This window comes from Carassius carassius, chromosome 27 (genome assembly GCF_963082965.1).
Source record: "Carassius carassius chromosome 27, fCarCar2.1, whole genome shotgun sequence".
Classification (NCBI taxonomy): Eukaryota; Metazoa; Chordata; class Actinopteri; order Cypriniformes; family Cyprinidae; genus Carassius; species Carassius carassius.
This window is the reverse complement of record NC_081781.1, coordinates 5,556,094-5,571,634: the sequence shown is the minus strand read 5'-3', so window position 1 is coordinate 5,571,634 and position 15,541 is coordinate 5,556,094. Positions and strand designations below refer to the sequence as shown.

General features: G+C 34.3%; 2 protein-coding genes across 4 annotated transcripts in view; one reads left to right on the top strand and one right to left on the bottom strand.

Moving 5' to 3' along the window:
* The window catches only part of LOC132106525 (dehydrodolichyl diphosphate synthase complex subunit nus1), a 314,847-nt gene that overhangs the window by 84,998 nt on the left and 214,308 nt on the right, over nt 1-15,541 (bottom strand). The window lies entirely within an intron of this gene.
* LOC132106524 (protein FAM184A-like) overlaps nt 1-15,541 on the top strand; it is a 141,938-nt gene that overhangs the window by 102,161 nt on the left and 24,236 nt on the right. For all 3 annotated transcript variants that reach the window (XM_059512283.1, XM_059512282.1, XM_059512284.1), the window contains exons 12-14: nt 1,521-1,674; nt 3,410-3,537; nt 14,692-14,876. In XM_059512283.1, coding sequence (XP_059368266.1) covers nt 1,521-1,674; nt 3,410-3,537; nt 14,692-14,876 — 467 coding nt within the window. The remainder of the gene's footprint in view (nt 1-1,520; nt 1,675-3,409; nt 3,538-14,691; nt 14,877-15,541) is intronic.

Sequence of the window (15,541 nt, the reverse complement as noted above, 5' to 3'; positions counted from 1 at the left end):
TGTTGAGCAAACGGGTGAAGGAAATGTAGTTTAAATTATTACGTTTAAAGTGTTAAATAAGTATATGAACCATTCTACAGAATTGGTCCAAATTCGGAGCTGTAAATGCTGGGGGGAAAAAAGTCTTTTTCCAAAAAAATATGCATAAAAATATGCATATTTTTATGCATAAAAATATGCGTAACATTTTTAAAATATGCATACAATTTTTATACATTGTGATATTATACAATGTATAAAAATTTTATAATATCAAAAGTACATATTTCTAGTAATTGTGCAGTTAATTCTCATATTCAAATGACAAAGACAATAAATTATGACAATAAATTGTTTTTTTTATATATTAAACTTACTAATGTTTTAAATATTATTGTGGGTTTCAATAGATAATAGAAGGATCTTAGAAGAATAGAAGAAAAATCTGAATGTTTTTTTTTTTTTTCGATTGAGGTACAGCAGTTTGCACAAACTCTGTAGTATGGCCCATGTATATAGGAAGTTATATTTTATATATAAAATATTTTTTTTCTGTTAGCTAACATATTTAATTAAAATTGTACATGTCTTCCACTTTTTTACGATCTCACACAGCTTCTTTTGTTACTGGTTTTGTTGTTTTTCCAAGTGATGTTTTTGTCTTTTGACTTTTGAGCATCTAGTCCTCTATCCAGGTTTATGCTTACCATATACATTTTTACATTTATAATATATATATATATATATTTTTTTTTTTTTTTTGCCAGTTTTACTGCAAGCAGTAGCAAACTGTTTTGTACAATGGCCCTGAAAGGCAAAGTAAAACATTTCTGAAGTTTTTACTTGAGTCAAGTTCTTACATTATTTATTTTTCTGGAATTATATACATAACAAAAAAGTGTGAAACAACTGAAAATATGTCATATTCTAGGTTCTTCAAAGTAGCCACCTTTTGCTTTGATTACTGCTTTGCACACTCTTGGCATTCTCTTGATGAGCTTCAAGAGGTAGTCACCTGAAATGGTCTTCCAACAGTCTTGAAGGAGTTCCCCGAGAGATGCTTAGCACTTGTTGGCCCTTTTGCCTTCTGTCTGCGGTCCAGCTCACCCCTAAACCATCTCGATTGGGTTCAGGTCCGGTGACTGTGGAGGCCAGGTCATCTGGCGCAGCACCCCATCACTCTCCTTCTTGGTCAAATAGCCCTTGATGCCTTCAGTGTGACTCTACAATTTTCATAGTCATCAAAATAAAGAAAACTCTTTGAATGAGAAGGTGTGTCCAAACTTTTGGTCTGTACTGTATGTAAGAAAAAAATGTCAATGATTTTTTATTTTATTTTGTTAGATTTTTCTTCCTCCACCCCCCACATATGGAAGATGTCCTGGAAGTGCAATGAATTATTTTTTTCCTCCTATTATAACTGGAGCGAGTGATATGAGAGACATGAAAGAAGCATCAGTATATTTTCATAAATCTAATATACTGTTTATGTAGATTGTACATATGTCTACTCTAATGAACTGGTGTGTGTGTGTGTGTAGGAGCTTGAGGAGCGTCTACGGCAGCAGCACCACATGGAGCTTCACACTCTGCGAGAGGCTCACAGGCAGAACATCGAGACTCTGAAACAGCAGTCAGAGCAAGAGCTGCAGACCCTTCGCTTCGAACTGGAGGATGAGGGCAAGGCCATGCTGGGTAAAACAGACACACATTCATTTACAGACCTGCTGTATAAACCCTTCAGAGCCTGTTATTATTTACTCTAGGTCAAATGAAGTCTTTAGGACTGAATGTCTGTAGTGTCATCTCTCCTTTTGTGAGTGGTGAAATCAGATCCATTTGCTGAGACAATAGAGTCAATATCTTCAATATCTATATTGGTTTCCATAGTAATGGATTATGTGGCAGCAAAAGAGTGGCTGTCATGATGAAGAGGACAAAAATTTTGCCAGTGCCTAAAGAAACCTGTTTAGACTTAAATTAATTTCCAAAGCTCATTTTAATATGATATCAATATATAATCAGATCAATGTGTTAGTTTGATAAAAAACTGAATTCAGTTTTTTTTTCTTTTTTTTTATATATATTATTATTATTATTGTTGTTGTTGTTGTTGTTTATTTTTTAAAAGAGTGTACTTGGTTCTCATAAAGTACATAACTTTTTACTTTACTTAATCAAAAGAGGTTATTCTACAAAAAATAAAGAACAACATTGGATGTTTTTTTAACTTCATTATTCTAATTACATTTTATTTCATTTTTACTGATATGACCAAACAAGCATCTATATTTTTCTATATTAGAAGTCCAATATTTCAGGAAATTAACAGTATTGTGTGTGTGTGTGTGTGTGTGTGTGTGTGTGTGTGTGTGTGTGTGTGTGCGCTCTTGTTTTTGTGACAAATCAGGACACAACTCTGTATAATGACATGGGTATGACACAGGTATTACAAGGAGAGGGTGACTTATGAGGACATTACCCATGTCCCCATTTTTCACGCTTATAAACGCTTATAAATCATACAGAATGAGTTTTTTTTTGAGAAACTAAAAATGCAAAGTTTCCTGTGAGGGTTAGGTTTAGGTGTAGGGTTGGTGTAGGGCCATAGAATATTCAGTTTGTAGAGTATAAAAACCATTACGCCTATGGAATGTCCCCACTTTTCTGTGTGTGTGTGTCAGTCAGTCTCAACTGGAAAATCTAGGAATATGTTGTGGCTCAACACTGCATGATTTACAAAGTTCAAATTAAAATTCAATTTATTCCGTTTTATTAAAATATTATTAAAGTTGATCGGTTATGCTCCAATTTATGCCCATCATGGATTGCAAAATGCTAAAACTCACAAAAATGCGCCATATATATGGATATATCTAATGACTTGGTTTCATGGAGCTGGGGAAAAATAAAACTAAAATAAGAAGTTTAGTAATAAATAATTTACATTTTGCATCATTTTATTTTGTTGAATGGCTTATTGACTGCAATTCAAGAGACAATTGGAAATAAAATGGTTTCCTTATTTGTCCTGTGCCATGTTAATAATTTAGCATTTTGTTGGTAGTATTAGTAAATGTTAATACATTTACTTATACACCAAGCAGTGTTGGAACTAGATATTGAATGTAAAACCTCAGAGTCCTGAAGCGAAACCAGCGGAGTTCTGCAGCTCTAATTATAGCTCAATCTCATTGAAATAATGTATAATTGGAAGAAACTGGAAAGGAGCATAATGAGGGAGCACTGACAGGAAATTGCAGGTGGAGGAACGAGTGTCACTTCCATTTCCAGCTGTGACGTTTATGCTTTAGGGAGGATCGGAGATGGATGACTTTTAATTCAACTCCAGACAGCAGATCATCTCCCTGGAATAGTCCTGTTTTTCATTCCCGGTGTCTCTCATCTTCTCTTCTTCTTCTCCTCTCAGCATCCCTGCGTTCAGAGCTGAACCATCTTCACGCATCAGCCATTGAACATATGCGTCAAACCCATCAACAGGAAACAGCGGCTGCCAAACAGGAACTGGAGAACGCTCTGGAAAAGAGCAGAGTAAAGGTAAACTTCTTCCATAGCAGTTATTATATTTCACAAGAAGTGTATTATTGTGGTGTCATCGATTTTAGATTTGCTCATACATGTCACATACAAAAAGCAGTAATTGGTTGTTTAGCATTTCAATAAAATGCCGTCCTCCTCTCTAATTTTTTTTTTTTTTTTTTTTTTTACTAAGTTCAAAAGTTTAGGGTTCGGTAATTTTATTATGTATTTTAAAGAAATCTCTTATGTTCGTAAATGCTGCGTTTATAGAGTAAAATACTGTAATATTGTGAAATATTATTACAATTTAAAATGTAACATTTTTCTATTTTAATATATTTTGTATAAATGTAATTTATTCCTGTGATGTAAAGCAGAATTGTCAGCATCTTTACTCCATTCTTCAGCGTCACAAGATCCTTCAGAAATAATTTATATATGCTGATTTGCTACTCAAGGATCTTTTATTATTATCATTATTATTATTATTATTATTATTATTATCAATGTTGAAAAAAGTTGTGCTGCTTAATACTTTTGTGGAAATTGTGAAACATTTTTGTTTCAGGATTCTTTAATGAACAGTTCAAAAGAGCAGCATTTGTTTGAAATATTAATGTTTTGTAATGCCTTTAAATGCCTTAAATGCCTTTGCTGTCACTTTTTAAGCAGCTTTTCAAATCAAATTTAATGCATTCTTTTTGAATAAAAGATTTTTTTTCTTTTTCTTTTTTCTTGATTTCGAATGGTAGTGTATTCAAAACAAAAATGTAAAATGTTTATTCATGTGTATTCAGTCTTTAGTATTAATTCACATTATAGTACAAATTTTATGTCTTTTTATATTATTTATATTATACATTTTATGTCTTTTTATATTATTATTTAAACAAATTATCTGCAAGTCAGTATTTTTGCTGTAGCTTCAGTGTCTTCCCATCATTCCATGACTGCCTCCTATACAGTCCCATTGTCTCGTAATGGAGACAGAGACTAACAGTAAGTTTATTTAGTGAATGCTTTTCCAAGAAAGGACAAATCAATAACGTTCTGCCAACAGTTGGCTGCTATGAAAGAAAAGGACCTCAATAAATCCTCTTGTCATCTGGCTCATGTATAAGACGACAGTTAAACAAGAGAAACACTGAAAGGATTGTTTGCCAAGCAACTGAAAGGTTGTACAATTTGAGTCTTAAATGCAGACCTTAGGGGAAAATATGTCTATGTAACACACATACATACAGAATCAAACTGCAAAGCACTTTTGCATCTCAGTAATGGCCTGTGATTGAAGTAAAATTGCACTTTCTGTGTAATTTCACTCTGTTTTCAACTGTTTATCTGGATAGTTGGTCGTCAGTTCATTAGTTTAGCATGTGTCTTATGTTATACCATATTTTGTGGATGTTTTGTGGATGGAATAGGAATACAGGGTTTCCATTAATATCGGAAAACCTTGAATTTTAAAAAGTAGATTTTGGCAAACTGGCGCCCCCAGGTGACAATGATCTTCTTGTCTTTAGTAGCGGCATATCAATACTAATTAATTCTCAAGCTCCTGGGGCTCAAATCGGTCTTGTGAGAACTTGCCTAATGTCCCATAGGTCAAAGGGCAAATTCAGTGTGATCTTTGCTAAAGAGAGGCTGCGAACTCTCTAAAGAGTTCAACAAACCCTGCTGGCGTCGGGAAGAAATCTAATTTTATTCTAAGCATTTACTAAGCGTTTCTAGTCTCGGTGCATCATACATCACCCAGGAATAACAAATGAGCATACTCGGAAAGCGCAGATGCGTGTATTTTGGGTCAGACTGTGAATATTTGTGTCTTGTGAGATTAGAATTGTTTCATGTGCGTCTACAATCAAACTGCGCTTCTGTCTCGAGGACACGGTTGACTGTGTTGTGTTCAGTTTTCTGTTATGCCCTCACGTACTCTCAGTAACATCCCTTACATCATAAGGCTGGAAAAAAGTGTTTCACCTTCCCCCAAGACTCTTGCCGATCCCGCTAGTTATGACAGCACAGACAGATGTGTCATGAAAGAGCCAGGAGAAACAAGGCTTTGTGTTTTCTAGTTTAAATCACGGTAGCAAAAGGTGTAAAAATTGCTTGGTCAGTTAATAAATAAATAAAAAAGCACTGGAATTTAAATGATGTAGAAATTATTATTAATTTTTTTTTTTTTTTTTTTTTTTTTTTTTTTATGCATCCTATTTATGCACCAAAGAATTTAAGGCTGCAGTTATTTCACTTTTTGTTTTAGTAATTTTAGTGCATAAAATTATAATTTTTTTCATCTTTTTGTTATGATTTAATTGGACTATTTTATTTTATTTTTGCCCCAGTGAATTTATATGAAATATAAAGTGAAATATAAAGTGAAATATATATATATATATATATATATATAGCTTGTAATTTTTTACTTTTAGAGTCAGTCTCACACTGACTTTATTCCTCAGAACAAGATGTAATATTTGACAATATTACATTATTTCCCACAAATCCAACCTAATATTTTACCATATTGACTTTTTTTTTTTTTTTTTTTGTAATTGAGACTTTGGTAACACTTTATCTTAAACCCCTTTAACTGTCACCCCGTCCCATATACGGGACGCCTACATTCACTTCACTATATTACAATTAAATCTAATCTAATCTTGACAAACTATATATCATTGGAAAGGTCTAAGACTCCCAAATATATATTTTACAAATGTTTTTTGTTAAGAATTATGTAGGAAATGTAATAGATTAATTTATGACAAGAGTGCACCCTCAAAAATCTACATTATAACAGGAGTTCTGACCTTTGTTAAAAAAAGACTTCTTCATTGCATTTTTCTCTATCACATTTTAGAAATCATCAGAAATTATATATCAACTGAAAACTTAAAATCTCAAAATCCATCCTTTAAAACCCATTTTAAAATCAGACATTGCATTACCATGTAAATGGTAAATCAGAATCATGTTACAAAATGTTTTCATTCATGAATTATAAAACTTTAAGTTTTATAATTAAGTTTTACAACAATTGCAACACTGCCCTAAACCATTCACCCTCTGCTTTACAGATGTGTTTTTCTATATTTAATTTAGGTCTGGGATGTTTCAGTTTTTCTTTTCTTCCATAAGAAATAGCAGTTCCATTCCGCATGCTGACAGGTGTTAAAAGCATGTCTGAAGTCAGGAACAGACACTCGCTGGTATTCTGAGGGGGTTTCCAAGGATCACTTTCCTCATACTGCATAACAGAAATCTCTCTTTCTCTTCTCCCACGCTTTCTCTCCATATTTGTCTTATTGCTATTTTTTCTCATTGAGATTTCAGTTTCTATTTCTGGTTCAATGAGCTGTGTAAGATTTGCTGACCAAAGCCACGCAATGCAACGAGTTGAGTTTTACTTCTATAGTTATCAGCAGCGTCTCCTGGTAGACTCTCATATGAATTATAACTGGCTTGAGAACAGTTTTGTCCCCTGGCTATTAATATTTGAATGGAATAAATCGAATATTACAGGCAGATTCCCTTCTTTATTTTACAGGTTAGCACCAAGGTCATATGGTCTTTATGACAGCTTTATTAATTGTTTTTTCATGTGCGTTAAAGGTACAAAACCTGATCATTTTATCCACTTGCTCAATAAGTGATTCAACGGCTCCCAGGGGTCTGGTTCCTCAAACGAGTGCCTGCGTTCACAAGACGCACAGTATTTATTAAAGCCCGTTGCTGCTGTGCTGTGCTCCTACATCATGAATCATTAGCGCTATTTTACACGGGTCACCACTTTTTCTGACACCGCTGATTTGCAGTCAGTAATAACCGTGCTTCTCTTCGGCTGGTGAGATGACTGTATGAAGACTGAGAGAAAGAGGAACCGAGAAATCAAACACTCCCCGGAAAGTGCATTAGTGTTTTTCTCTGCCACAATAATGGAATGGATTAGAATTTTCTCACTTTGTGGATGTTTTCCGCAAATGTTAATGTTTTTGATTCTTTGTAGTTTGTGTAATTAAGTTCGGAATTCCATTTAATTCATTTGATTGCAACTTTAAAACTTTTTAAAAGTGCTCTTGAGCTAGAACTGACTAGAAAAGCACAAAAAAATGGGGTAAAAGCCTGTGTCCATTTAAAAGTAATACATTATTTAATTAAGTAAATAAGGTATCATAATTGTCACGTGTAAATTTGAGTTTATATGGCATGTTTTAATATCTCAGTTTTACTCTATATCTATAAATATGACTTGTTTCACAAAAATGTTTAAGTCTTTATCTCTCAGTGTGAGTTAATATCTCATGAGCTTTTATCTAATGAAGTGATCATATTTTACAATATGACCTCTCACAAAGTACCAAAAGATGTCACAGTTGTTCACATATTGTGACCTTTTATCTTATTAATTATGATAATATTTTACATTATGTCCTTTTTCTTACACAGTATGACTTAATATTACATAGATTTGGAATTTTTATCTCTCCAAGTCAATTTAATAGCTCACTGTTTTGTCTCTTCTCTTCATTAAGTGATTTAATATCTCACAACATGACCACATTTCTCACAATATTACTTATCTCAATTATCAAACTTTACTTCCCATAATTACGTATTTATTATCTCCCAAAGTGTCTTTTTCTGATAATAGGGACTTTTTATATTATGAAGTGATAATAATATTTTACAGCTTGAGCATATTTGTCGTAATATGACTTAATGTTTCACATTTATAACTTTATTTCTTAATATGGTATTTTATCTCCCAAAGGGACACAATATCATACTATTTTGTCTCATTTTACTCATAATTAATTCAACTTTTTATCTTATTAAGTGATTTTAATGTCTCACACTGACTTTATTCCTCAGAACAAGATGTAATATTTGACAATATTACATTATTTCCCACAAATCCAACCTAATATTTTACCATATTGACTTTTTTTTTTTTTTTTTTTTGTAATTGAGACTTTGGTAACACTTTATCTTAAACCCCTTTAACTGTCACCCCGTCCCATATACGGGACGCCTACATTCACTTCACTATATTACAATTAAATCTAATCTAATCTTGACAAACTATATATCATTGGAAAGGTCTAAGACTCCCAAATATATATTTTACAAATGTTTTTTGTTAAGAATTATGTAGGAAATGTAATAGATTAATTTATGACAAGAGTGCACCCTCAAAAATTTACATTATAACAGGAGTTCTGACCTTTGTTAAAAAAAGACTTCTTCATTGCATTTTTCTCTATCACATTTTAGAAATCATCAGAAATTATATATCAACTGAAAACTTAAAATCTCAAAATCCATCCTTTAAAACCCATTTTAAAATCAGACATTGCATTACCATGTAAATGGTAAATCAGAATCATGTTACAAAATGTTTTCATTCATGAATTATAAAACTTTAAGTTTAAATCATGCACTACAAAGTCTATGTTCAAAAATGTGAGTGACACTTAAGGGGTTTTTAAAGGTTCCATTTTTCGTGCTTTTTTGAAGCTTTGATTGTGCTTACAGTGTGCAAAATAACGTGTTCATTTTTCGCGTGTAAAAAAACAGTATTTTTCACACAGTTCACCTATCTGTATACCGCTGTTTTCACTGTCATAAAAACGGGCTGATGTCTTCCTTGTTCTATAAAGTCCCTTCTTCAGAAATACATAACGAGTTCTGATTGTGCCAGCGGTTCCTGTGTTGTGATTCGACAGCAGCTGACCGCGCGTTGCCCTCCTGGAAACAAGATTGGGCTAGTTTTGAGAAGCAAGTGGGCAGGAGCATGTGCTGGAGATGTACTTATAATCACAGGAGCGTTTTTACTGACGAGATGCGCATGAAAGTCGCATTTGATTTTTTGCACAGCCCTAACATCTAGTTAACAAAGCTAAACCGCGTTGCCCTTTGTGTAATAAGTTGCAGAAACAGTTAAACGCACCAACTTAAATAATAAAATACACTTACCGGTTGTGGTCCATAAACAACGCCTTCTCCAGACAAAGAGGGAACTGCTCCATCTTTCAAGAATAATCTTTGTGCGAATCCGGCATTAAACTGATTGAGATTGAGGAAGCTGTCCTCAGCAAAATGTGCTGCACATAGTTTTATATGTGGATTATAATTTTCAGGAACAGAGTTAAACATAAATTGTAACCATTAATCTCCAAGTACAGCGTCCCTGGGAAGACCAAACAAAGATGATTGGACTCCGAGATGAAAATAACAGTGTTTCAACGACATGGCGACAAACACAAACGCAGCTCTTCCTCTTCTCCGTCGGAGCGCAACAAGACCACGCCCCCCTTTTTGTGTGTTCATGTGGGCGGAGGTTAGTCAAAAAACAGTTTTAGTGACGTCATTACTGCAGGAACTAGAGGGATGTAGTCCAAACGGGTCGTTTTTTTGTAGGCGAATTCTGTTAAATAAAATATCTCGCTGGGCATTGAACTTTGAGCTTTAGAATTTTACAGATATTATTTATACACTAGCAACAACATTACACGCTAACTAAAGTTTAAAACATGGGATCAAGTAGAAGGGGACCTTTAAGTTTGATTAAGTTTAAGGTGGGAACAGGTTTCTTCATCATATAAAATACCTTTAATTATGTATATGGTTGAATAACTCTTATCCCTCTAGTGCCACCATGAGCTCTTGTTCCCCCGTCTCTCTTCTATGACCTGTGCGACTCTCCCTCCATCAACAAGCTTTTGATCAGCAGCACACTGAAATTGAGCATCTCTCAGGGCTTTCTGGGTACAATGCCCTGGAGAGCAGAGCTCCACACATGCTCCCAGACACCTGCTAATCAGCCTCCTCTCATCTGTCTGCATGTCTCCTGGCCTGGGCCAACATTAATGATGCTTATATTATCCTACGCATGAAGTACTCCTCCAGGGAGACATTTATAGGTGTCTTGGTCTTTCAAGGAAAAGGCCGGAAATGTTCATTTCAGCCCTCGCAAATTATACCCTTTCTACTTCAGGCATAAGAGCTGAAAGATTTCAGCACGCTAGATCGAGCGCTGGACTTTTAAAGCCACGTCTCTTCAGGAAAGGACCACCTGCTGATGTCAGATGACAGTTCCTGTAGGTCTAGCTCTGTCGTTACACGTGGACGGCTGATGTGATATTCGCTGAAGGTCTCTCTGTGGAGAGCGGTTTTGATGACCAGGGCTTCAAGAGTTATTTTGACCTAAAGCTTGGACTGCTGTTGAACACACAAACATTGTGTGAGTGTGTGTGTGCGTTCTAAGCCTTCAATCAATTATTCAGCTGAAGCTGGTTTCATATGCAGTCAGATTATGCAACAATACCCTGCCATTATCCAGGTGTTTCGACCTCACTCCAGGCAAAAGTAGCCGTGCATGAATAAAAGATACAAATCAAAATTTGAGCATTACAGAAGAAGCTGGTTGTTCCCATAGTGAAAAAGCATATATGTGACCCTGGATCACAAAACCACTTATAACGTTAATTTTTTTATGAATTGGGATTTATAAAGCTGAATAAATAAGCTTTCCATTGATGTATGGTTTGTTAGGATAGGACAATATTTGGCTGAGATACAACTATTTAAAAATCTGGAATCTGTATCAATAAAGTTGTCCAAATGAAGTAATTAGCAATGCATATTACTAAGCAAAGAATTAAACTTTGCTATATTTACGCTAAGAATTTTACAAAATATCTACTTGGAACATGATCTTTACTTAATAATCTAATGATTTTTTTGCTTAAAAGTAAAAGGGATAATGTTTTTTTGGCCGATTGCTACCTGTGTGACTTATGACTGGTAGCCTTTATGACAAAAGCAGAAACACATTTTGGTAGCCATCTGTGAAAAACAAAATGTTTTTCAATGTTCAAAAAGAATGTTCTGTGGCCGACTGTTTAGACTAGTTCAAGTTAGTCATCTTTTTTTTTTTTTTTGGTTCAAGACTGGCCATAACTTTTTTTTAATGCAGTTGCATAAAAATATATTTGTCATATTTGAAAATGAAAAGACTTATTACCACTTGGTTAACTATTAGTTAATCAAACTAGTTCTTAAGACACAATGTTAACATAGTGACTATATTTACCCCTTGATGGTTGCTAGTTAGTTGCTTACTTATCCAATTGAAAAGAGTCATCCCTCAAGTCTAGATATTGTTTGGAACCCATGATGTCTGTATTTATTTGATTCTTTCTTATGTTTTATTGTGGAACACACCATAAAAAAACAATCTGTGAAATTTACAGTAAACAACCGGCAGTTGTGGTTGCCAGGTCTTCACTGCAAAAATGTGTTCACAGAATCAACTTAAATTTACAGTAAAAACCTGCATTCTATTAACTGATGTTAATGTGCATATACCAACCTATTTAAGTACTTAAATCAGTTTTTATAATGCATTGACAACAACCACTTCAAAAACACAGGTGGTAATGAGAAAGCCACAAAATGAATCCATGTTCATCAAAAGTAGCTTTTCCACGAGCTGAGGAGATCAATACTAAAAGATAGAAGGTAAAAAAAGAAAAACTTTGTGCATAACTGAAAAAAAAACAACAACTAAAAAACATAGTTATTTAAATGTAAAAGATTGTAAATGTCTTGCAAGAAATTCTGAGAATGTGAATTTTTTTTTACAGTTTTTCATTTTCACTTTCCAAATTTGTACATTAACAGTATTTTACTGTAAAATTACATGAAAGTTAAGTCTATTACAGATTTTCACTGTATATAGTAAGGGGCTTTACGGCTAACCATTTAACCAAAGCATTGTTACAGTCTTTTACCAATAAAATGACAATAAAATTACAGTGCAGCTTAAAAAATATCTCTGTCGGACTACAAATATATAGTCTGATAACAGATATATAGTCAGTGTGGAAGTGAGAAGCAGGCCGCCGTGGTCTGCTGGAGGCACAGTCTTGAGTTGTGTAAATGAAAATGTCACAGGCAGACGCCTGACAGCTCTGCTCCAGCACATTAACATCACCCATACATCCAGTGAACGGTCAGGGAATAAAGACCCATTTTGTTTTTCCTCAACACACACCTGAGTCCGAGCACATGAGTGTTACTGTTAAGAGAGACTCATCATTCATGAGCTTACTGAGATAATGCAACAACAGGAAGAGCAGATGTTTTGTTGACATACTGTCGATATACAGAAGGCTCAGCTTCTGTCTTTTAGGGGCCAGATTGTCCTTATCTTAGCACACGTAACATGTTCAAACGTATTTTTAAAATATACCAAAAAAAGGGCCAATTGCATGATCATGTGCACTTTTCAGCCAGTCTTTCAGCCCATACAGAAATGATAATTAAATATGGAAAGGTATGGCTACTTTATTGCATTTGATTCTATAACTGTGCTGTTTTAATACTATGAACTAATGGACTGCTCTAAAGAATGACATCATAACAGAGTAGGAGAAATGGGCAAAGAAGGAGAAAAAGACGGGCATCGATCCAAAGTTTTACTATTTGGACAGTTTTTCTTAGAAGTGAGCATGCTGTTTTTGTGCTTAGTCCTCAAGATGAACCATCTGGTGTGATTTGGAGTCATTAACAAATGCGCTTTCAGGGATATTCTCGGTCGTCTACAATGGCTGCGATATTTTTGTGAGCGCGTATACATTAGAAATAATTTTCACACTGGGGGTATGCACAAATTTGTTTACAAAATTCCAATTGTTTGATATTTATTACTTTTTCTGCTGACATTGGCATCCTTTATCACGTAATTCGTCCTGGAGGAAGCCCCTCTGGGCCACAGGTTTTCTTTGCCACACACTGAAACCGTTATTGAGCTAATTGTTGTGTGAAATGATATTTACAGACATTTAGAGTTGGATGAGCAGATTGTAATTTGATTAAGCAAGAGCCATTAACTGCATAAAACTGGAAATGGACTCTGTTGTTTTTTTTCAGGAGGATTTCTGCTTCTTCCTGTGCATGAGGCATTTAAAAGTCAAAGTGTCAGTGGAGTGGAAAATTGCCCATGAGACAAGCATTGTCTAATTAATCTAACCCAGGCTTTACTGGAGTCTGACGTATACAGTTGTGTATATAATCGGTACAGTAGAGAACAGCCTATGTGGCAGTTTCATGAATACACTAAACTTTGGTGTCCCATTACTTTTACTTTTTTTTTTTTTTTGAGGCATGAATCTGATGTTTGGAGTGAGAACTATTAGATATGTTTGATAAACTGTTATCTAACAGAATATTAACATATCCTGAGATCTTTAATGCATCAGATGTGGTGATGCATTGAAGATTGTATAATGCATCAGATAAAAAAAGAATTATTTTTATTTTTAATCTGTGTTCTAAATGATTAATTTTAAAGGGTCAGGCTCTTAATTTGTACCCTATTTGGGTATTGTGTGTTAAGATTAAAAGTTAGAAAAGTTAGATGCCTTATCATGAAAACATATTCAGATTCCAGTAACATCAGGGTTATTGTTAGTCATTTTGCATGCAGAAAGGTTAGCCAGTGATAACAGATGTCATTTGCATTATAAAATCCTTGACAGTAACAAAACAGCCTGTTTAATTGTAAAGGTCAGAGAGGGGGTGGAAAACGTGGAAGTAAACTATATGAACACGAACTCTTTCTGAAAAAAAAAAGTATTTATTTAATACTGATTGTATTTTCTTGTTATTCAGTGTTTAATTCAATGACATACATTCCCTCAGTGTTCTGAAATGTATTTCTGCAAGAGAAGTTTCCTTGCCTCATTTCAAAACCAATTTATATTTAGTACATCACCAGAAACATTGTACTTTCTTTTGCCTTTTTTGCTGAAGTTGTTCCCCAGTAACTTCAGACATGGACTCAAGGCCCATTAGCTCCAGACGTCCCTCAAGAGATGAAACTAGTGCAAAAGCATTTGGTTATTCATAACTAAACTATTCATGTATTTGAAGATGTAGTTTATAAGCAAGACAAACCAGATGGATGTGCCATCAGTGTTAGATCCCAGCAATGCAATGTGAAAATAGCTTCTGTGGGAACTCCATGTGTCTGAATCCAGATGTTTCAGGAAGAGCCTTCGCATCACACAGTCCACGCTCTTACGTAACACACGGCATTCTCAGGTAAGGTCAGGCTGGCATTTGTTGTGACTTCGGTTTACCTTGGGTTCTCTTGTGTTGCAGGAATGTGAGCTTCTGAGCCGCATCTCAGATCTGCAGGAGGAGGTCAGTCGCAGGAAGAAGCACATTGCCGATCTGGACCACGAGATCCACACCCTGAACGAGAACATCAGCACTTTGACCAAGGAGCTGGAACTCAAAGGCAAAGAGGTTTTGAAGATCCGTAGTGAGGCCAATCAGCAGATCAGGCGAGTCTTGGATTGGAGATTGTGAAGTTTTCGTGCATTTAGGCAGTGTAACAATATATTTTTTCTTCATTACCCCAGCTCAAAAAAAGTCTTACTAAAGTCTGCTAACATTACCTGTAAGTTATGAAAACGTTATTTTTCTTAGTGTTCAAAACATCCATTTTTTTAAATGATTTACACAAATATTAAGGGAAAATTTAATTTTTCTTTGAATATTCTTAAACAAGTACATTTACATTACATTACATTTATTCATTTAGCAGACGCTTTTATCCAAAGCGACTTACAGATGAGGACAGTGGAAGCAATCAAAAACAACAAAAAGAGCAATGAAATATAAGTGCTATAACAAGTCTCAGTTAGGTTAACACAGTACACGTAGCATGGGATTTTAAATAATATAATAAATAAAAAGAAAACAGATAGAATAAAAATAATAATAATAATGCACAAGTACAAGTAGTAACATTTGACAAACGTTCAGTTTAAATGTTTGAAAAACATCGCATCAAATATGTATAATTTTTTTCTTTTTGTGCTAACGTTTTTAGAAAATTATTATTTTATGAAAAATACTTCAAATAAAATAAATGCTAACTGAATTAAAATGAACTTTTTTATTTCAGCTAGCTGCCAGTGCAGTATTTTGTCATTTTAATTTAGTT